Here is a 24,004-nt window from a genome sequence, read left to right as displayed (position 1 = left end):
CTAATGAGTTAGTCATCTGACTAAAGACTGGAAGTTTTGGAGATGTTCCCAGCCATACAGAGGATGACACAGGACAGGTGAATGGAAAAGGTGTGCCACTTGCTAAAATGACACCTCTGCAAACACAAATTTGGGGGGAGTAATGTTAGGGTCTGCTAGGGTGCCAAAATTACTGGTTGTACCTCTGTGGCGTGCTATGGTCTGGACTGGTCTCCCGGGTGCAAGAAAGAGGATGTTGCAGGACTAGCTACCTCTCCAGTCTCTTCTGACTTGTTTCTTTTTATGAGAATGGCAATAGAAACTGTATACATGTCTACTGAGAAGTAAGTCCCATTGACCTCAGTGGGGCTTACGTCCGAGTAGACATGCATGCATGATCATGCACTGCATGACTACCGTGCTTATAAACCTCCCAAAAGCATTTAGCTGGTTTTTGCGGTGGGGAATGGCCGGAAGCGGGATCTTTCCTGACGTTCTTCATACTATGCAGATTTTACTAGTACGGAGTGAACCCCAATGTGGGATTTACTTCTGAGTAAAGGTATTTAGGATCGGACGAAAGTAGAAGGCTGAGCAAGGCACGCAACCAGAAGGGAAGCCCGTTGCTAAATTTCCAGAGTAGCCGCGTGAGTTTGTTGCAGCAAAAACAACGAAGAGTCCTGTGGCACCTTAAAGACTAACACAAAAAAGTCCAACAACTCCCATGCTGGAAGTTGTAAATGTGCACAGGGTTGCACAGATGTTCTGGCATCAGCTTGCGTGGACACTGCCCACTTCGTCAGACTTCGTGCATCTGAGGGAGCGGGCTGGAGTCCACGAAAGCTTACGCCAGAATAAACGTGGTAGTCTTCAAAAGTGCTCCGGCAGGACGCTCCGTCGTTTTCCCAAGGAAACGGGGCTCCTCTGTTCCCTCGCTGCTGCCGGACAGGTCCCCTGGCGGCCACGGGCGGCGACTGCAGGGCGCGCTGCGCATAAATACGCGCCTCGGGGGCCGCCCGGGGCGCGATCAGTCTCTGCCTCGCGGAGCGTCTGGCCGCTTCTCCCGCGCCTCGTGCGTACACAGACGGGCGCTCGCCTCTCTGCGCCGCCTCTTCCAGCTCCGTCTCCACCATCAACATCCCGTTAGGGGACTAGCCATGCTGCACTGGGGATACGATGAGGACAACGGTGAGGGGGGAGAGCTCCGGATGGCTCTCTGGGGAAATAGGAGCAGGGCGGGAGGGGGCTGTAGGGGGTCGGAGCACTGAGTCCCGAGGGGCAGAGGAGGGTTTTGCTTCCGCTTAGGTTTTTATTTTTTGTCTGTTAATTTAAGTATTTATTGGGGGGCTGCAAAGTTCCTCCTTTAAGTTAGGCAGAAGACTGGGCTTACACACAGGGTTGAGGTGCACGTATGGTGGAGCCTCATTTCTTCTTTAGGACGCGAGGATGTGCGTCCAAGCTACTCGCATCACACTTGTACCTCTGTCCTGTGGCTGTTTTCCCGGAAGGAAGCCCTACTGAGAACAGAGGGGATTTGCTCCCAAGGAAGTGTGCGGCTTTGGAAATCCGTGCAACTTTCTTAGGGTTCTATCCATTGTCAGCATCACTGACTTAGAATACACCCACTGAAATGAGTGGGACTTAAAGTTACACTAACATTGGATAGAACCTTTATGCATCTATGAAATATTATGCCGGAATAAACACATCTGTTAGACTCTTCGTTGTTTTTGGTGCAAGCGACTAACGTGGGCTTCCCCTCTGGAAACTGGATACAAACCTTACTTTCCCCGTCGACTACTGGATCCATGTTAGTCTTGCAGTGCAAGCAACAAGGAGTCTTATTATGGCACCTTAAAAACTAACAATATTTATTATGGCATAAGGTTTCATGAACCACTTCAGATATCTCTAGTTCATGCAAGCTTATGCCATAATAAATTCGTTAGCCTTTAAGGTGCCACAAGACTCATTGTTGTTTTAGAAAAAGATTAAAAGTCAGCCTATCTATCAGACATGGAGTTTTAGAAGAAAATTGGTTTTGCTTTTTCAGACTCCGGTAGCTTTCTTCTGCAATTTTTGACGTGGAGGTGAGGAAATTAGAGGAAGGCCTGATCCCTAGAGGCACTAAATCACAAGGCATGTTAATTTGACAAAAATGCTTTGAAATGGGATTTAAGCAGGCCAATTTTTAGCATTGTGGATGCATTCCTGCTTCTAGGAGATAAAAAGGGATCTTCTTTACTGATAACTATATTTGCCAAGACAGAAACAGCAGCTGCTTTTCCTATAATAGTGGCTTTTTAGGGTGGGGTGGGGAAGGTATTTTAGAATATATACTGTGATTACTAAATGAGATGCGAGGCTATAGGTTTTTTAAATGTAGTTTGAATTGTTTTTCCTCTTTGTAATGTATTAATAATATTTTTAAAATTATTGTTAGGTTCCACAGCATCTCTGTGTCTCTCTCCCTTTCTATCATGGATTCTGGCCCGGGTTGCATGATCTCTGCAGCCGCATGATCTCTGCGGCTTAAACAAGGCATGGTGGCTTGTTTAAGCTGTGGTGTGTGCTGGGCACCCTTTGCCTAATTAGCCGCCCAGGCGCAGCTTGTCATGTCACCTGAACCTGGGCAGCATGGCTTGTTTGAGGGGGAAACAACCCTCCAATAACCCAATAACAGGCCATGGGCTATTGAAGGGTTGTTTCCCCCTCCATACTGACTGGGCTTGGACAACTCAACAAGCCATGTCTGGGCAGGTGATTAGGCAAATGGCGTCTGACATGTGCTGCAGGTTAAACAAGCCACAGTGGCTTGTTTAAGCCACAGTGATCGTGCAAACTGGGTCTATAGCTACTTAACGCCTTTGAAATTGGTTCCAGGGCAGTGCAGTTGTGAGACCCTTTTCACAGGGACATTCAAAAGCACATTTTAGTCTGTGTCCAGTTCTTTGTGTCATGTGTGAATGTTGTACATGTCGGAATGCAGAAACAAAATCAAATGCACATTCTAGTCCATATAGATTTTTACCTTCACATTATAGACTGATTTAAGCACAAACCCATACGAGGAGTGAATGAAGCTTGAAAGTGACTGGGACAATGTCATAGAGGTAAATTGAAAACTTTCTAAAATGCAGTTCTGCTTTAATTAGCATTACACACCTCTTCCATTAAAATCTGGCTAAAGTTTCTGGCATTAAAATGAGAAGCAGAGGACAAAACTCTCAAGCAAAAAAATGGGGAAAAAATCCAGATGCTGGACTGTTTGGGCTTGCTTGATAGCAGTTGTAGAGCCTGCCCCAGTGATTTCAGCAGCATCTCCATGTACCTACCCTGATTCTGCTAATGCAGTCTTTGGGTGAAAAGAAGGGAAGCAAGCTGAGAAGGGGCTTAGCAGCTCGGACGCATGCAACATGCACCATACAACATACAACCCAACAGGTGCTCTGTGCAGTTGCTACTGGACAGTGCAGCTCACCTATTAGTTGGCATAGAGGGGAGGGAGGCATCAGTCTTGATGCCACATTGCCCTCAACAGTGACTGGCACTGCCTTCTGACAGCGCTGATCACATATTGGTGGGGTGGGGACGGGTTTGTGAGCATTCTGCTGCACTCACCACTCAGGATTGGTGGGAGAAGGACCATAGCTCAGTGGTAGAGCACATATATGTACAAGGTCCCAGGTTCCATCCCTGCCATCTCCAGGGATGGTAAAACTCTGAAACCCTGGACAGCTGCTGCCAGTCAGAGCTGCCAGTACTGGGCTAGATGGACAAAGGGTTTGACTCAGTATAAGACAATGAGTCTTTGGATCAGGACTCAGGTTTTGAAAAGATCATAGTGTTAAGTATCTAGCACAAGAGAAGGCTGACTGGGTATGATCCAGTAAACAAACCTTTACGGTAAGGATGAAATATATATATATAAAATATAACCCACCCCTAAGCCCACAAGCATTACTGCTGAGCGGTGTTTCCTTTTATCTTCCCAACTTAGATACACCTCTGTGTACCATACATTTCTGGGGGCTAGGCTAATGAGCTTGGGGATGAGTTTGGAGACCCTTTTACCTTCTGTGACAGGCAGGATCCAGTAATATAACTAATAACAACTCTTTAAAACGATCACTTTTTAATCTAAGTGTACACAGCAAAACAGTTTAGTAAGCTTCAGTATTTCCTTAAAGCTATGCATCGTAATGCAGCTGTCTAATCTTGATGCAACCGCAGGATGGATGACGTCAGCTTAGCAAGCCATGCAGCAAAGATAAAGTTATGGAACGGGGTGTTCTGCTGCATATGGAGAAGCCACAAACGAGTTACTGTATGTCTGGTTAATAGCATCTGAGAGCTTATTCTGCAAAGTAAATAGACAGATGACAAACATCATGACCATCCAGCAGCTCTGGTGACATGTGGAGCTCTAATGTGCAATACAGAATGTTGCACAGATGCCCCATTTGGTTTCACTGTCAGTGGAGGGTTTGCACACACATTGATTGGGTTGAACATAAGCCAATTTATATGTATCTGTGCATGCTTATGTAGTTTATGGATTTGATCAGTCTCCCCTAACCTAGTGCCCTCCAGATGTGTTGGTGCCTCCATCATCCAACATGACCAATGGCTGGGTTGATGGGAGTTGTAGTCCAACACATCTGGAGGGCACCAGGATGAGGAAGGCTGGAGTACAGAGTTGAAAGACTGGTAAGTTTTACAGTTGTAAGAAGTGAACATTGTTTTGTAAATAATGCATAGGTTCCATATGCTAAAGTAATTCCAAAAACAGGGTAATCTTTCAATACGAGTGTATGTAACTGTATAGCTGACCCGTTTTAAGGCTATAATTTGACTTACCATGTTTGGTATGAAGCACAGCTTGGAAGATAATCTTGGTGGGACAGAAACATGGTTGACGTAGAATGAACTGTGCATCGCCCAGATAACTTTAGGAGATGTGATGGGGTGGTTTCCCCTGAGAATTAGAGACATGGTATTGGTCAAGATGTTATGTTGTCAGACTCAGGAGATGGCCTTACGCAAGCCACTATTATCACAGCCTCAGCCCTCTGTCAGCAATCTTGGGATAATAATACTCACCTACCTTACAGAGCTCTTGTAAGGATTATTGAGGCAATATATGAAGGACTCTGAACAATTGAAATGTGGTATGTAAATACTCAGTATTATTTATATTTTACTAGCTCAGATTTTTCATGAAAAATTAAACTGCTAAGTATGAATAGTTATTTTTCCTGAGCAAATGCAAGAAACAGTGTGGGATTTTTTTTTTGAGAGACATCATAACTTCATCTCCATTACAATTGGGTAAGCCAAGTTGAACTGAAATTCAATTGACACTTATGCAGAAGAGGATTTGACTTTAAGCCTTTTAATGTACCGTATGGATTTGTACAACTGAATTATATTAATAGAATCATAGAGTGGAAGGAATCAAGTGAGTTTTCTGCCTTAACACACAGGCTGTCTCTCTCTCTCTCTCTCTCTCTCTCTCTCGGCGCGCACGTGCACACAGGTTTTCCTTCAACCTCTATGGCTGCATTCTTATTCACATTTGCCTGGAAATAAGCCTCATTGAATTCAATAGGGCCTACTTCAGAGTAGATGTGAATAGGATTGCACTGTAAGAAAAAGAAAGTATCTGAAGGGGGAGACTTCCCTCAGCAGCTTATCACATTGTTGAACTGAATATCTATAGGCACAATTCTTCCCCTAAAGAAATCACTGGTAAAACTGTTATTAGTTTTAATTCAGCAGTATTGCAGCCAGTTAAGAAGCTGATCCTATTTTTTAAAAATCCCAACCTACATTGCTAATTTAAATCCATGTCTTCTTGTCCTCTTTGAGAAGATCCCTTAACACATTTGAGCACACATTGTTCCATTCTGACCATTGTTGCTTGAAGAAGTTGGTTGTGCTCGCAAAGTCTAGATCAAATCCTGAATTCAAATTCCAGATCTACAGCTGAAATGTAATATTGCTATTATCCTTGCTTTTATTTCAGTCTCCTACCACAAATTGAGATATGTGATGTTTTGGTAGTCAAGTGTTGTGGGGGGGGCAGGCATGGAGGGAAGGAACACTTTGGCGCTAGAACCCAAAGCAGTGATTAAGCTACAACAAAGGTCCCTTCCAATCTGTGGTGAATCAGTTATATGGAGGGATCTTGGGACTGTATTGGTGTCTTGTTTCACACACTGGTGGATCAGTTAGAAATCGACAGGCAGAGATCTCCAGAATGCTGTTTAAAATCTTTGTAAATTTCTAAGGAATGGGAAGCTAGTGCAATGGTAGCAGAGGAGATATAAACTTAGGGCAAGCCCTGAGTTTTAGCAAAAACATTTGTGAAGCAGGGGTGGACAGCTTGTGGCCCACCAGATGTTTTGGCCTACAACTCCCATCATCCCTCATGGGCTATGTTGGCTAGGGCAGATGGGCATTGTAGGTAAAAACATCTGGAGGGCCGCAAGTTACCCACTTCTGACATAAAAAGATGGAACTTCAAAGGAAAATTGTAGCCTAATGAAGAATTCTTCATACAAAAAAGGAAGAGGAGTGCCTTTTTTCTTATAAAGCTAGAATTGCTTTTAGCTAACCTTTCTTACCTTCTCAGCTGGTATTTCTGTCAGTTAGTTGTTTATTTTATGTGTTAGTGTGCATGGCTGAAAAAATATGTGCTGGTCACCAAAGCATCTAAAAATGTTGTGCTAGTGACTAAGGATATATATCTGTGGTTTCACATTTTTCCTTTCCTCCAATGAATTGTAGTTTTATGAGATAGGGTAAGGATGTTTAACATAAAGATTCTTAATACCTTCACCGAACTGCAGTTCCTAGGATTCTTTAAAGAGAACTATGACAGCTAAAATGGTATAAAATTGATATAAATTTAAAGTGTCAATATGCTGAGAATACAGATTCTTTTTTCTGTTCCTGCTCAAGGGCTGGCATCTGTAAGCGTTGATACTTGCTCCTAAAAATTAGATTCTAGCCTGGGGGATATGTTTACAGCCCTGTCATTCTACATTTGCAAACATTTAAGAGTGCAATCCTATGCATGTTCAGACAGAAAAAAAAAACTTGCTGGGAGTTGTAGGACTTTTTTCTGTCTAACATGCATGGGATTGCACCCTAAACGAATTAACACCAGCAAATGAGGGAGGGACCAAGGCCTGGTCTACACATGTCCCAGAATGAAGTGGCTCAGAGATATGAGGTAGTACAATGGACTGTGCTACTTCAGACTGCAGGTGCGGGGTGGTGGTGGTCATGTTTTTGAATATTTTCATATGTGGAAAACCTCTGCAAGTCGAAAACACACACATCAGGGAGAGAGCTGGGCTAGAACGTTTCTCTCCAATGTACCAACTTTTACTTGCGGGAAGTGTTTTACATTGAGTGTCTTCTTTTTTAATGGTATCTCACACACCTATAGTCTGAAGTGGTGCAGTCTGTTCTACCACTTCATTCCTACCTTGTTCAAATGCACGGGTAGACTAGACCTGAGTCATCTTCTGCGAAAGCCAGATATCCTTCACTTTATGTCATGACAATGCCTGTATCAAAACTGGGGCTGCTATCTGGACCCCAGATGAGGTGGATCCCATTCTGACTGAGCGCCACCATAAAACTAAACCTAGTGGCTGCTGTCAAGCAGCAGCTTGTGGGTACCCCACTGCTGGGGTCTGAATCAACACATTATTTGGTGTGTTAGAGGCATATACCTCAGCCCAGTATGGGGAAGGGTCATAGCTCAGTGGTGGAGCACATACTTTGTGTGCAGAAGGTCCCAGGTTCAATCCGGGACACATCTACAGCTGCGTTTGGGAAGGACCCCTTTCTGAAACCTTTGAGAGCAGCTGCCAATCAGTTTTGACAATACTGAGTTAGACCAATGGCCCAGCTCAGTATAAGGCAGCTTCTTATGTTCCTATGACACTGAACTAGAATGAAGCATTTTAGGTGTGTGGATTACACATTGAACAGCTGGTGGGTGAATGTTCTCTGAATCTATTGCATGTGTGTTAATTTCAGGTGCCTGCTGCATTCCTAATGACCAGAATGCCTGGAAGTAGGCAGAAAATGACCAACCCTAGTGTTCTAACCCGCATCCTTGGGTATTTAATTCATTAGAATTAAGAATTATTTATATAGAAAGCTGTCTTGTAGCTCATCAAAGACAACTGGGTGGTGTACTTTCCACCCCTTTAAATCCAAACATTTTTAATAATCTGAATAATATTTTTATAAGAAAAATAAGAAAATCCAGGTAGGTCCTTGTGATTATTTTCTCATATGATAATTCCTTCGTTTCTCTGACTGTACAGAATGTATTTTAATGAGCAACCTTTCTACTGCAATGCATTCTAGGACCTTCTCACTGGAAGGAAGTTTTCCCCATTGCTAATGGAGACCGTCAATCTCCCATTGATATCCAAACTCAAGAGACCAAATATGACCCCACTCTGCGTCCTCTCTGCCCTAACTATGATCCTGCCTCTGCTAAAGTCATCCTCAACAATGGACACTCCACCAGTGTGGAATTTGATGACACTGAAAATAAATCAGGTTTGTGGCATGACAGACTTAATTCTGCTTCACTGCACTCTTTTGTTGAGGACAATTTTCAGTCATAACCTGAGATGACATTGCATTATATGAATTGTAACACTACCAGTCTCCAGAGAAAAAGTCTTTTTAACTTGTCTTTGATATGTCACCATTTCAGCTGATATTACTCATACAGATCTCTGTTGCTGCGATTCCATCTCACCCCTTGCAAGACAGTTCAACTGTTGCCCCAACCCCTGTTTAAATGGCATTAAATTAACTTGTCAAACACAGCTTTCTCTCACTCTTCGGCATAATTGGAGTGTTTGTTTCTCATAGTAAGTCTGATTTCATGTGAATGATTCAAATTTCTTGCTTCCCTTTTGTCTGTAGCCAATAAGCTCATTTTCCCAAATTCAGACAATTAAGGGGGAAAATGAAACAGTAAGTCAAGTGATTACCTGTGAATCTTCCCGCCCACACACACACACACACACACACACAGATTCCTAATGACCAAGGTTTCATTCAGTTTCAGAGATTGTTGTGTTTAGTGGGGGAAAGTTTCCATATTTCAAAAAATCATCCTTTTCATAGCAGATGGACAAACCTGTTCATACAGAAAATTCTGCTGAAATTATTAGAGGAGAAAAGAAACACATACATACAAGCAGAAAACATAAGAACTGCCTTGCGGACTCAGACCCAAAGTTCCACATAGTCCAGCACTCATCAGCTGAGGTCAACTAGATGTCCCAGAGAAGCTCAGGCCTAAACTACATATTACTGCAGGGGTGCACAAATCCAACTCCTGCCCAAGAGTGTTTCAGAGGCCTGGCATCTATTTTGATCAGATAAAACCAACGCTCTTCCCAGAAACCTCAGTTCTCAAACCATCCAGGAATCCTGGCTTCTAGCCCATCTCGCTTGCTACTCTCTTGTTGAAGGATCCTGAGTCTGACATCCTACACTGTGACCTGGATCATTCTCAAGAAAAAAAGCGGGGGGGGGGGGTAGAAACGGGCTCTGTGGTTTCTGCCATAGAAGTCCCATTCCTAGAGTGTCCTAGGAAGCAGGGAGGAGCCCTGCAGTACAGCTGCTTAGGATGTTCCAGTGACACTGTAGGAACAAGGCTTCTGTGGCATGAATCATAGAGCCCATTCCTAGAGCATTTGTCCTGTATTCCCGGGGGGGGGCGGGTCTAGGGTCCACCAGACAGGGCCTTGGGCCACATTTTTGCCACTCCTGTGTTACAGGGATGTGGAGGCATGTGGCTGCTGCTGACCCATATTCTCCCTGGCAATGTGTAATTGAAAAAAAAAAAAGAACAAACATGTGTTGTGATGTCATTGTACTAGCATTTCCCCACCTAACGATGAAGCAGAGCGGGAAGCAGTGAAACAGAAGCTACATCTTAGCATTTCTTTCCAGCTATGAGTTACTGAGGGGACACAAGTTGGTAGTGCTTGTATATCTCCCTGTAATACTTAGCTTGGGCCTCACAAGCAGGGCATGATGGTGATTTGCCATCCCACAACATTTGCAGTCTTCAACATTTGGCAGTCAGAGAGATACAGCTGTAAACACTGACGCTTTAGTCTTAGCTGCCATGGCTAGTAGATACTGCAGGCAGGGCCCTCCACAAAATGTTGTAGTGTTGAGTGCTTCTGTTTAGGGTTCCAGCCAGCCACTTGCTTTTCCAGGATACTCCATACCATTGCCCCTCCCCTCCCCCAGCATTCTACTCCTCCCTCACCCCTTCATTGGGTTGTTTAGGGTCCTTCCCCTTAGGGTTTTTCCTCTTTGGCGGGGGGGGGGGTACTTCTGCATATCTTGGGTTCCCAGGAATGCTGACACCTGCCTTTGTGTGGATGATACTGTTTGATTACATAAGGATTCAGATAACAAGTTCACTCTTAGTATATAGAATTGATATATCTTCCATGCATTTCTCATCCTTTTGAAAAGCCAGCTTTGATAGGGACCATCACAACATCCTCTGAAAATAAATTTTATGATGTATGATGAAATACTTTGGTATGTCTAGATTTTAGTACCAATAATTTTCCCTGGGTGTATCTGATTGTTAGTGTGTTAAGAGATAAATGATTTCTCTCTGTTCACACACTCTCTTTTCACGATTTATAATTTTCTAAGCATCAAATATGTCCTTCCCCACCCTGATCCATCCACCATGCAGTAGCGATTCAGCCTGCTTGCTGCCTTTTAGGTCTTGCAGCAGTGACATAATACTCCTGCAGTGTAAGCAAAACACCATTGAATTATTGTTGCACCATGGCCTATACTTAACAGCTGTTGCAGTTGTATCTTACCCTCAGGCAGCCTCCCATCCAGACACTGGATGTGTGAGGAATAAGACAAGCTTTTCCAGTCTTCTTAATGCTTTGTTTTCATGCAGTAAAGTCATTTGTGTTTTGGGGCCCAAAACAGATGTGAAACCAGAGGATCTGAGATCTGAATATCCCAACTTTTTTTAAGCCTTTAAAGCAGGAGCTAGGTTTCCAGTTTTCATTGGAGGAGTGGCCCTGGGGAAGGGCAGGTTAAACTGTTCCCCCTGCAACATTTTCCAGATCTAAATTGCTCTCCCCACTCATGTTGTCTGTATATTTTTTCCCCTTCAGTGGAGCTAATAGCAGCTTCAGAAGTAGGGATTTAGGAACAGAAAGCTGCCTTATACTGAATCGGACCATTGGTCCATCTAGCCTAGTGTTGTTGACACTGGCTGGCAGCAGCTGTCCAGGGTTTCAGGCAAGAGCTTTTCCAGCCCTACCTGGAGATGCCAGGGATTGAACCAAGGACATTCTGCATGAAAAGCATGTGCTCTACCACTGAGATACAGCCCCTCCCAAAGGTGCCGTTTGCTGGATTTAGATCCAGAAAACTGTGAGGAAAGGGTTAAACCACTCCAGTGCCACTGCTCTGGTCAAAATCGGAGCTCCCAGCAACTGCCATAAAGTTGGGTGATCCCATCACGATTCTCCCACATCCTGTTTGTTTAGGCCCTCAGGTAGTACAAGGAAATGGTCAAATCAATGTTGATTTTTCCAATTGTTCACAGCAACCTAATAATGCTACTCTACGTTTGTCTATTTATAGTGCTGAGTGGGGGCCCACTCACTGGAAATTATAGGCTGCGGCAAATTCACTTCCATTGGGGGCCCAGTGATGACATTGGCTCTGAGCATGCAGTGGATGGAACGAAATTCGCAGCAGAGGTAAAGCACTCCACTGAACTGTAGAGAAGCAGTTGTGATCGACTTTGGCTCCATCCCTAACGCCATCGTTTGACAAACAGACCTGTTTTTAAATAGACCTGTGATTACAGCAACAAAACTATTACTCATTTACAGTTGCTAATCTCATTATGATTCACTAGCATTGGGGGGGGAAAAGTGCTAGTTGGATTAATTTGGTGATGTGTGATCTTGTGCCAACGCAGAATTTATTTGGTCAGGATCAGACAGGAGGAATGTAACCGTCTATGATGAGCTTGAATATTCAGAATGATTGAGTGGTTTGAATTTGTCTTTCTATATGGTAGGTTTAGAACTTAAAACTAACTTGGCCTGGACATTTCCATTTTGTCTTACACCCTGATTGTAGGCATACTTGCTTGGTAGTAAGTCCTGTGGGTTTCAGTGGGCTCACTTCCAATTAAATGTGCTTAGAATTGCAGCATTGGTTTTCCTGCTATCTCTGCCTTCAGCTGTTTCTGGCAACTGTGGTAGGTTCTGTGGTACACTCAACTATGTTTACCAACTGCCTTTGATTTCTGTGTACTGCACATTTAAGTTTCTAGCAATTATGCTGCCTGAAGAGGCCTGCATCGCACATTACACAGCAGATATATTTCCACTGTTTGCCACATGTTGGTGAGTACTGTGATGTTTGAAGGAAGATACATTTCAGCAAGCACACAAGGACTTACCTGGGGAGCTGCACTATGCCCTGGCTTCCGAGTCCATGTCCGGTGCATGTCTGTGGATGCTCATCTTCCTTTAAAATGTCCTAGTGGTCATTGGCTGGACATGCAGCAAAACACAGGAAATATCTGCTGCCTAAAGTGTGGCAGCCCTGAGATGGTTAGCTGTTTTGTATGTTTATTGCCGAATGCCACAGAATACAAAAGCACACAATGTTACATGTATTATTTCTTCCTTGGGAATTAATTTTGTTTGAAAATGATAGTCACTTAGATTTCTGTACACAAGCAGGGGAAATCCAACTAATATTCTAACGGAGAGGAAGGGCTATAAAACAACAGGGCATGATCCAATCCACTGTAGATGCAGCATTTGAGTCCGGAAGATTCCCTTTGGCTCAGCAGATTCCTCCTTTTGCTGCTTACGCAGATGCATTCAATAGAAAGGACTGTTGGGGTGAATGGAAGATTTGTGTATGCCATCCATACCCCTATCTATATGTACCTCCCACATCCAGAGCGGGGTATAAGAGGTACATACAGATCTCAAGTTCGCCTTACATTTCCTCAGATTACCTGTGTGCGCATGAACAGTGGGAAGAAAGTGGGGATCTATTGAGCCCAGGGGAATTCTCCACGCATAGGCACCGTGTTTTGTGCTTTACATGTTGTGCAATACATGTGATAGAGACAGAGATTTTCCTGAGTAAAAAGGGAGACAATAAAAATCTTCAGTAGATATTTCTATATTGTCCAGAATTCAGGGGGAAAAGCAATTATTTCATGTGCTTCTTGATTTATTGGTATAGATCAATATACATCACGATCCAGACAATAAGTATAATCTGATGCACATATTGTAATTTATGTGCATTGGCTGCCCTTTTATCTTGTATCTGCTTCTTTCATTGGAATGAATGAGGAAGCACATCCAGGTAAGGGAGCTTCAGGTACACATTGGAACTTTGTCACCATAAGCATACTTTTTCTATTCTCTGATCATTTGTTTCAACGTTATTTCAGTGTTGAAACGAAATGTCAAAAATTCTAGCTTAAGTTTGCAGAAGCCCCATTCACAGATTAACATTTCAGAATATTCCTTCCCCTGTCCTTAAGAAGTGTAAATGGTTTCCAGTTCACTAACAGTTAAGAGGGAATTTTTTTCAGTGTCTTATTATTTCTGAAATGGAAAAGGGTTCTGAAATTAGAAGCGATTCTGAAATGGAAGTCCGTGCTTGACAGCATTGTAATACAAGTGCTGAAGACTGACGGAAGCAATGTCCTTAGTAAAATAAAGAGAGGTGGGGAAAATGTTGAGTGGCTAAAACTAGTGGGGAAAAATCAGTTTGGGGGGAAATGACCATTTGCAGTGTTTAAAGACTTATGTTTTCCACAGGAACCAGGTGAGATGGAATATAACGAATTAATAAGAGGTGCTTAGAAAACAATATGTTCCAAAACAAATGTATAGCTGGAAAAAATATAAGTTCCATCTAAGAAACCAAATGGAAGGAGACAGACAATATCTAGGAATTTTTAGTCAGTCTAAAAAGGTTTCCCACTGCTGCTTATAAACATCTTCAAGAATCCACTAGAAAAACCCTTCAGATTTTGGAAAAAGGTCCCTAGAATTGAGAGAGAGAGAGAGAGAGAGAGAGAGAGCACCAGGCTGACCTTTTAGGTGGAGAGACATCCGAAGGATCAGTGAGTAGGTGGCAGTTTTCAGTGTTTAGTTCCACAAAGAAAAAGGCTCTTTGGCTCAAGAATGCACCTCTGCCAAACTGGCACATGCAAGAAGAAAGAGCTGCTCTGCGATCAAAGAAGACAACACGTTTCCCCTGGCAGATGATCTCAACAGGCCAATGGATCCCAGGTCCCATTAACCTGGGACAGCCTATCCTCTGGACCCAGGTGCCTCCGATTGGATGATGAAGATGATGATGCATAAAAGAAACAGGCCTTAAAAGAGTTCTCCAACAAGCTGTGGTGCAGGAGCGGTGGTAAGACAAGATACATACATCCTTTAAAAGAGAAGTCACAAGCCATTGGGATTGGGCCTCCCCCACAGTGTTTCACATTTTACTCGTGTCCTTTTCTTGTTTGTTGTTTTCCATTAATCTACAATAAAAACCATTCCTGCCGAAAGCATTTGTTTCCTTTCTGTAACACTGATAATATTCTAAAAGTCACACAGTCCAGCTTTTAAATGAAAGTATAAAGTATGAGTGTTAATAGCGAGCGATTTAGTGAACTGAGCAGTCAGAATTCATATCTCTTACTCAGAATAATGCTTTGCACTTACGTAGCGGCTTTCCTGCAAGGGCCTTTTAAGCCCGCAATCCAGCGTCTCTATCTGAGGATTCCTGTCGAGGGGAAAACGTGGGTGGGGACCTGGCCTAGTGGGAGGGGCTGGCATGCGAGCGTGCCAAAGGCGGTTTCGTTATTTTTGTAAACTGGGCCAATGCTAGGACTGGCTAGAACGGATCTTCAGAACTTTGGACCAACGAGCATGGAGCTTCCAAAGGACTACATAATCAAGATGGCTTTGGGCTACTTGTAAAACAATTAAACTAGCCCCAAATACTCCATCAGATGTTACAGAGAGTTGTCTGACTTCAGTAAAATGATGACTGATAGTACTTGTTTTCTTGCCTTTCAGCTTCACGTGGTCCATTGGAACGCAGACAAGTATGCCACCTTTGTGGAGGCTGCTCGGCAGGCAGATGGCTTAGCGGTCATGGCTGTTTTCTTAGAGGTGAGGCGGGTGTGTGTCTGTTTTCCCAATGTTTAAAACAAAGGTGGGAAGCTATGGACCAGACCGCGGGTGACGCTAAGTTATGTGAATCTTTTAAAAAATACAAAGAGGAGGTTATCGTCTGTCGGCTCCTGTCAGCTGACCGCACCTAGCGGCAATAAATCACCAGCTGATAACAGGGCTGTAAACCTGTCCAAGGCTGGGAAGCGAAAAGGCGGCTTGTAGCAAGGGATGTTTTACCTGGGCAGTGAGTCCAAAGCGTCAAGGCAAAGAGATGTCCGTTATCCGATCCGGGGTCCAGAACACACGAGGAAACAGGAGCATGGCAGTGCACAACGGCTGAGGCTGACAACTGGCGTGTAACACGACGTTGCTTCTTCAGCGGTCTCGCCCCAGCCTGCCAACCCCTTTTAATGGCCACGACTTGAGGCAGCTGTATCAAATCAGTCCTCCTGCCTCTGAGAGCCTCTCTGTCTTAAACGGACAGAGGCTCTCCTACGCTGCTTCTGGACATTCAGCTGCCTTCGTTCTGTGGGGGTCAGTGGCATTTTGCCCCCCGAATCCTCTGGGGAGACTGCAACTGGGCCTGGAGCCTCCATAGTGGGTGAGGGGGCTCGGGCCCCTTCTGTGCTGGTCCCTTCCCCTGGGTCTGGAGCCTGCTCTTCCCCTTCATTCTCAAGAGGAGTCCGAGGGAGGCATGACATATTCAGACGTAACCATACTTTATTGCAGTGAGTCTGCTCTAAGTCTGGATCTAACCCAGCAGCTGGGGCGGGAGGGGGGACGATCATTAGGATTGGAACCATGGGGAAGAGAGTTGACTTTCCTCTTGCGCTGCAGTCTGTTTGGCACTGGAAGGAAGCTTCCTTTGGCATCAATGGAAGCTTTCTCTCCTGAAGCTAATGGCAGCTTGTGGGGTCCCCACAACTACAATTAAAAAAGAAAGATTCCTACAACTTTAGTTGGCGTGTTAGCACCACTTGTAGTTTGGCCCGATATAATTTGGCCCTACGAGAAGCTTCAGGTATCAAAAAGGAACTGAAAGGTTAGCCAAAACATTAGCAAAATCATTCCTATTTTTCTTAAAACAACCCCCCGCAAAGCCCCTATGGAATGTTCTAGCACAGCCTTCCCCAACCTGGTGCCCTCCACATGTGTTGGACTACAACTCCCATCATTCCCAGCCAGTACATCATGAAGTTGGGGAAGGCTGTTTTAGCACATTCGTAGTTCATGCAGCATTTGAAAGACAAAGGATTATTTTTCTAGTGAGAGAAAAACAGCAGAGTTCAGTATACCTTAGGAAACACCTTCTCTTGCACATGCCCCTGCATTCTCCAAGAACCTCCAGGGAGACTCTTCATGACAGTTTTCCATTCTGAAGTAAAATCTGCAGGAACTCAAGAGCAGGGCCTTCTTAGTGGTGATCCTCAGTGGACAATTATGTAATAGCCTGCCCTAAAAGGCTCACTTGCTAACAATAACTTCATATACTTTCCAGAATATTTTCCTAGTCATCCTAAAATTGTAAACTCTAGTATTTTTGCCTATATCTGATTATTATTTTAAAGTTGTTATGTTTTTTAAACCTTCAACCTGCTTTGAGCATTTTGATGAGAAAGAAGTTAATACATTTCAACAATAAATGAAATAAATTTTAAAATCTGTAAGATTCCCAAGCAAAGCCAATAATTTGGCTTTTGTATTTACAGGTGGGTGAATGCAATTCACAGCTGAAGAAAATCACAGACCATTTGGATGCCATTAAAGTCAGGGTAAGGTCATTCTGTACTGAGTGTTCTCCACAACCCAGGACATTCCCATGGGTCTGTAAGTGATTTCCTGTTCTTCGTAACAGGAGGCAGACCTGGGTGTGTCCTTGGCCCCCAAAGAACTGCATCCTCCTTGAATGAATGGGACACACATGCAGGGAAGACCTGTGTGTTCAGCTGCACACCAATGGGCCTGTGAACTAGGATGCTATATCTGCGTATTGAATTCCCCCCCCCCACTGCCTTAACACTCTGTTTTGATAAACATCCAAAAATTCAAGTCCGTATTATCATGAATGCTACTATCTTGAATCTCTTGGCTGACCCCATAGAACTTTGGAGTTGCAAGGCACCCTGGAGGTCATTCAGTCCAGCCTCCTGCTCAGTGCAGGACCTGGCAACTGCAGCAATCCTGACAGATGTCCCACATTCCTTCTTTTAAACTTCCCCTTTCCAATAACATGGGACTTGGGCTGTAGACCGTGGGGTGATTGGCACTTCAGACACTTGTATGTTAACCACAATAGTTTATTGGTAAATTAAAGCAAGCAAATTACACTAAAGGTATTTATGCAATAGAGCTGAGTGATACAAAAGGCCATAAGAGAAACGAAAGCTGCAAAATGCAAGTTCCTTTACTCTAGCTGTACTTAGATTTCTCCGTCTGCTTCTTCCTGCAGGAGACTTTTCCAGGCTGCTTCTTCCTGCTCCCTCTTCAGGCTGTGGTCGGTCTCTCTCTCTCTCTCTCTCTCTCTCTCTCTCTTTCTGTGTGTGTGTGTGTGTGTGTGTGTGTGTCACTGGCTCCCTCTCCCTTTTTATCCCCTCCTTCCCCAAAACCAAAAGTACTTTTTCAGACCTGGAGAAATGAAACCTAACTCAGGAAAATGAAACTTAACTGGGGAAATGAAACTACTCTTCTCAGGGTTACCCCCTCCCAACAGAAAAACCTAGGCCTCTAGGTATGATCTTTTTATCTTTCCTTGCCTCTGTAGGCCTCAAACCTTCACAGATGGCCATCCAGCCTCTACTTAAACATCTCCTGTGAAGGAGAGTCCATCTAAGGCAGTCTGTACCACAATCAGCTTGTACCATTAGGAAGTTTCTCCTAATGCTTAGGTGAAATCTGCTTCTTTGCAATGTCTCTCCATTGTTCCAGTGCTGTCCTCTGGAGCAACCGAGAACAAGTCTGCTCTATCTTCTGCACGACAGCCCTTGAGATATTTGAATACCATTATCGTGTCTTCTTTTAATCTTCTCCTTTCTCCTGCAGTCTAAACACACTCAGCTATGTCAACTGTTCCTCATAGGTCTTTGTTTCCATGGCCCACACCATCCAGGTCACCCTTCTCTGGATGCACTCTCTGTAAGTGAATATGTGCAAAAAGGAAATTGACAAATAGTGGAGTCTGGGGAAAGGGGTGAAATAAATAGCATTATCACCTCACCAGACCCTGTGAAAAAGTAAGCAAAAGGCAATGTATCATCGGGCTCTATTGCTTTCCTCTCCAAAGCTCCCTCCTCTTGTAAGTCTATCCAAAGCGAACTCTCTGAAAGTGGTTTAGTGTTGTGATGGAAAGGCACCGTGAGACTGCGGTGCTCTCTCGCATCCCAAGGAAACTAAGCCTGGTTGCTTGGGGAAGTCGGGAGTGCATAATGCTTGTGTTAGGAGTGAGTTTGTGTTTTCTTGGAAGAAAAACTGAGCTGGGGTGCTTGAGCCAAGATGAAGCAAATGACAAAACCCTTGAAAGAAATTAGAGCAGCAGTTTACATGGGACAGTAGTATTATTGTGGATGAGGGCTTGGAAAAGATGAGAGCCTTCTTTGTTCAGCTGCTGTAAGGCTCAACACTGCCCCCACCCAAAACAGCTTCAGAGCACTCTGTCAAGGGTGGCTGGGGAGGTCCCTGAGGCAGATGAAAGGCTTCTGAGCTCGGATTACGGTGTTTTGGAGCCAGTAGCTGAGAATCAAGAGGCTTTGGAAACCTAGGGAGCCTGCCAGTGGTGGGGAGGGTGAAATGCTCTCGGAATGGGGAAGATTCCCAGGGAAGAATGGACAAGAGATGGAGCTGGAGAAAGTGCGACCCACATTGGGAGTGAGAGTGTGGAAGGGAGATGAGCTGCAGCCATTGGTGAGGAATTTACATAAGATTTCTTCAACCTGTCTGCACCCCTGGAAGAGAAAGTGGAGGAGGAGAAAAAAAGCTGGAAGTGGCAAACCTTCTTGAGGCAGGAAGCCTGTCTTGACTGGAACATCTTATAAAAAACTTATAACACCAGTTTAAAGGGATTGCACTGGCTGCCAATATGCTTCAGGTCAGAATTCAAGGTTTTGGTGCTGACATTTAAAGCCCTAAATGGCTTGGGACCTCGATATTTGAGAGAGCGCCTCTCCCTATATAAGCCTGCCTGAGAACTGAGATCTGTTGGAGGGGCCCTTCTCTGTGTCCCACCAGTGCGAGACATACACTATGGTGGGACGTGGGAGAGAGCTTTTTCTCCTGTGGCACCACAGTTGTGGAATGCCCTCCCCTTGGAGGCCCGGTTGGCACAGACATTGGTCTCATTTGGGCGCCAAGTAAAACATGGCTTTTTACTAAAGCCTTTGAGAGATAAATGCATTCCCTTAAGTAGCACACTGTTTTAACTGTTTTATTGTTTTAGATTTTAATTGGTATTAGCTTGTTTAATGGTTTAATATGTTTTAGCTGTTTAAATTATTTATTGTTTTATACTGTTTAAATTGATTTTATCTGTACGTCGCCCTGAGATCTTAATGATACAGGGCGGGATACAAATGTTTTAAATAAATAAATAAAATATCTTTATTCTGATTGAAGAAAAAGTCAACAGAAGAAATTGCTGGCATCACTAGTAGCAATAAGGTAAATGGGAGACAGAAGGTCTGGCAGTGTTTGCTAATTTTCTTTCTTTCTTTCTTTCTTTCTTTCTTCCTTTCTTTCTTTCTTTAGGGTAAACAGCGTAGGTTCACCAACTTTGATCCTTCCTGTTTGCTCCCTCATTCTCTGGACTACTGGACTTACCTTGGCTCTCTCACAGTTCCTCCTCTTCTTGAAAGTGTCATCTGGATCATACTGAGAGAGCCTATAAGTGTTTGCTCTGAACAGGTATGTTTTGCCTTTGTCTTGTCAAATAATAGAATCCTAGAGTTGAAGGGTCCTTTGGAGATCATTTAGCCCAACCCCCTTCCTGTGCTTTCACATTCTAAATCTGTTTTTAGACAGATGCCCAAAAGAATGTTTGCAATCTATTATATTCTGACACTGGGAGAATACACCTACCAGCTGTAGAGGTCCAGCAATTTGTACAGATTCAGTGCATTTTAAAGTTGCAGAGCAGGTTTAGAACAATGTATAACTTCAGGCTGATCTTTGCAAATGTTATAATATAATCAATATTTCATGCCAGCACAGTGGCCATTATTATGAGCCACAGTGCGGTGCATCCTTAGAAGCTCCAGTGCATCTCTGTGTGCTCAGCACACAGAGACTCATTGTGCGCATGCATGCACGGACACCTGACGCATGTGTGCAAACACACCAGTGAGGTCTGGGCTCCTGTATCAGGCAGAGGGCAGATCTTGCCCTGAGTGCAGTTGGGACTGTTGTCATGGTTTGCTTGTCCCAGTAGGATTGAATGGCAACCCTCATATATATGGGGGGAAAGGAAAATCCACCCTGGGAAAATGAAGGGCAGTATAAAAATACTTACTAATTTTTAAAGAAAAGGTATACTTGAGGGTACCATCATTGTGACAGCTAAACCTGCTCTCTGCCACTGATGATCCCAGCCATTGAAAATCAAACCTACACAGCACCATCCTTTAACTTTACTTGAGTTCTTCCAAGGAATTTAAGGCTGCATACATAGTTCCACCCCCACCCCATACCCATTTCATAGGTTTTTGGAAAGCAGCTCTTACATAGGCAAAATATGTTTGTAATACATTCCTTGTTTACTCCTGTTAAAAACATTAAAACAAAACAATGGGGTGATTATTATTACCTGTTCAATGAATGGGCGTGGTTGTGAGCTCTGTGTATGGGTAGAAACAGTGAATGCATCGTGCATGCAGTTCTCTTTTGCAATGTTTACGATGTATTATGTGGGGAGCGGGGGCTTCTTCACTGGAAGGAGGTGTAATGAATGTGTTCTGTTGCCCTCAAGATGTTATTGCCATTACATGCACAGTGGGATTACATATGGGATTGTCACTGTGGAGACTGTGCGAGTAGATGTGCACAGAAAGCTATTCCCTCACTGATCAGCTATTCCCTCACTGATAGAGCATCTCACCAGTACAGGTGTTCTATAGGCACATGGCAGTACACAGAAGATCCTAGATTGGGACAATGCCTTAGAGCATGGATGGGGAAGATGTTGCTGGACTTCAGTTCCCATCATCCCCATTTAACATGACCAGTGGTCAGGGATGATGGGAGTTGTAGCTCGACAACATCTGCTGTGCCACAGTTTCTCCACCACAGCCTGGAAGAAAACAAATTACCTGCATGCACATTCCCTTACAGTGGACAGTGGGTTTTGCCATTGATGTCTGGTTTCTCTGCTGAATTTCGTACCTTTCTCATCTGCAGCTGGCTAAATTTCGCAACCTCCTCTGTACTGGTGAGGGAGAAGCTGCCTTCTGCATGCTGAAGAACTTCAGACCGCCACAGCCTTTAAGGGGCCGGGAAGTGAGAAGAAATTAACAGGGAGAAAAAGGAAGCAATTCACAGCAATAGCTCACCCTATTTAGGAAGCAAAACACAATTTAATGCATTACCTTATTCTTTTAAAAATAGGATAATTCTTATTAGCAAATGATCCAGCCAATGTTAAGCATTTTGAAGTCATAAGAATTTTGATGAGAGGTTTAAGCACATGCTTAGCTCTCCCACTAGGTCTTAAAATGCTTAAGGTTTCCTGGATTGTGCCCCTGATTTTTAATAGGTAAGTTAATATTTTTGCTCAGCTATTTGCTTCAGTTATTTGAATTAATAGATACTGTTTTGTCGCTGTTTAACTATGGTAGATAAGAACTCATTACTGAATATGAAGAATAGAACTGATATGATTAGGAATGATTGTATTGTATTGTGATAGATTAGGATACAGTCAGTTATAGCAGAATAAGAGTTGTTCAGAGTTGTAGTGAATGAGCCAATGCTGTGTTTTGTGGCCTGAATAAGTTTCACACCTTACGTGAATGCACTTTAATGTGTTAGGTAGGGTGGCACTATCTTATCTAGATTGGACAGATATCAGTTAACAATGTTTTAGGTATGGGATGGCCTATCTCAGAGCAGAGGATTAGATGATCCATTTCAGTCCCTTTCAACTTGTCTAGGATTCCAACCAACTTCCTGCAAAGGATCCTGGGAACTGTAGTTCTGTAAAGAGTACTTGCTCAAAAATGACAACTCTGAGCATACTTTGGAGGAAACCATAGCACTTAACCAAATCAAGCCAATTTAAATGTGTAGTATAGATATATTGGGATACTACAGTTGGGAACCGCAAATTCCTTTTAAGCCTATCATTCCAAATGTTAACTGCAGGTCCCGCCACCCTCCCCACCACCAGTTGGAAGGAAAATAGGCAAGCTTTTTCCTAACTTCTTTGCAAAGAGGCCATATCTAGATAGTAGGTGTGATTTAAGTGTGATTTAGGTAGCAAGATAGTTAAGAATCTTCGCCTTCCCTCAAAGACTGCCTTTCCCCCAGAATTTCTGAAGACATTTCTTTTGCTTCAGCACCTTAAAGTGGAATCAGAACATTTTGGGGGGAAAGAACCTTGAAGGAGCTGTAGAAGTCATAGCTGCAGTTTACAGGTGGAAATTGTCCAGCTGTTCTGGAGAGAAAGCAAGAATTGGGTCTCATTTAAAAAAAACACAACAACCCACAAAAGAAACCCTAGAGAATTGAGGCCCAGTTACACATGGCAGGGAGATGTGCAGATGCTACTGACCAGAGTCACCCTGACAATGAGTGGGGGCGGGGGGAGTGTGACATTAGTATTAGCATTTTCTTACCCTCTGTAACCAACAGCCAGTGAAGAGGCAGTGTGTGTCGGGGGCGGGGAAGAGGTGTGTGGAGATAGATAACGTTTTCACAAGTTTTTTTTTCAGCTTATCTTTATTGGAGGAGACATGGCTTCAAAATGCCCACATGTATCCACCCTAAGGTATAGTTTGGATTGAGACTAGGCCTCACAGATAGGTATATGTACATTAAGCTAAATGGTATAAAGCAGGGATAGGCAACCTGGTATGTTCCAGATGTTTTGCACAACAATTCCCATAATTCCTGACACTGGCCATGCTGGTTTCACCGTGTGGGAGTTGTAGTCGAAAACATCTGGAGGCCTTCAGGTTGACTATCTCTGGTATAAAGGATGAGAGAGAGAGAGAGACTGACGATGTGAATGATGGTGGCATATTTCCTTTTTTTTTCTTTTTTAAACCCTGAGTTGTACCTAATACTTTTATGTTATCTGAATAGCTGCATAAAGAAGGCACTGTAAAGGGTTCTAAAGAAGTTATTTGTGTCAGGGCAGGAAGCAGTGAGGCTCAGATTATTGATTTATGTTTTCATGTTAGAATTGAAAAAAGCCCCCAAAAGATATATTCTAATTTATTAGCAATAAATTGAGTTTGTTCTGCAACTTTACATTTATGAATTACATCAAATAAAAGCAAGTGATACAAATGTTTTATATTTTCTGCATAGCCTTTTAATTTATTTTTTACATAGGAACACATAGGAAGCTGCTTTATACTAAGGTCAGACCCTTGGTCCATCTAGCCCAGTACTGTTGACACTGACTAGCAGTGGCTCTCCCAGGTTTCAGGCAGGAGGTTTTCCAGCCCTAACTGGAAATGCTGGGGATTGAACTTGGGATATTCAGCATGCAAAACGGGTGCTCTTCCACTGAGCTGTGTCCCCTCCCTACTTTGCATATGTGG

At 43.6% G+C, this 24,004-nt stretch overlaps 1 protein-coding gene across 2 annotated transcripts; it reads left to right on the top strand.

Moving 5' to 3' along the window:
* Positions 1-999: 999 nt before the first annotated feature.
* Positions 1,000-23,754, top strand: LOC146346813 (carbonic anhydrase 13-like). Of its 2 annotated transcripts, none has more exons than XM_084849212.1 (7): positions 1,000-1,167; positions 8,374-8,571; positions 11,671-11,789; positions 15,156-15,251; positions 16,964-17,026; positions 19,992-20,147; positions 21,636-23,754. In XM_084849212.1, the coding sequence occupies exons 1-7, from the start codon at positions 1,137-1,139 to the stop codon at positions 21,747-21,749; spliced, it is 777 nt and encodes a 258-aa protein (XP_084705338.1). In that variant the 5' UTR covers positions 1,000-1,136; the 3' UTR covers positions 21,750-23,754. The 2 variants fall into 2 exon arrangements, with proteins under 2 accessions (XP_084705338.1, XP_084705339.1); XM_084849213.1 differs by lacking the exon at positions 1,000-1,167 and adding an exon at positions 5,001-5,150.
* Positions 23,755-24,004: the final 250 nt, after the last annotated feature.

The sequence above is a fragment of the Heloderma suspectum genome, chromosome 4 (genome assembly GCF_057233095.1).
Source record: "Heloderma suspectum isolate Gila_16-S chromosome 4, 16-S_ref, whole genome shotgun sequence".
NCBI classification, from domain to species: Eukaryota; Metazoa; Chordata; class Lepidosauria; order Squamata; family Helodermatidae; genus Heloderma; species Heloderma suspectum.
This window is presented reverse-complemented; position numbering and strand designations above follow the sequence as displayed.

What these genes read in the sequence shown, in the direction of transcription:
- LOC146346813 (XM_084849212.1), top strand. Translation starts at nt 1,137, where the DNA reads ATGCTGCACTGGGGATACGATGAGGACAACG. An exon ending in TCATGGCTGTTTTCTTAGAG is followed by an intron (nt 15,252 to 16,963) that starts GTGAGGCGGGTG and finishes TTGTATTTACAG; the next exon opens with GTGGGTGAATGCAATTCACA. An exon ending in TAAGTGTTTGCTCTGAACAG is followed by an intron (nt 20,148 to 21,635) that starts GTATGTTTTGCC and finishes TCTCATCTGCAG; the next exon opens with CTGGCTAAATTTCGCAACCT.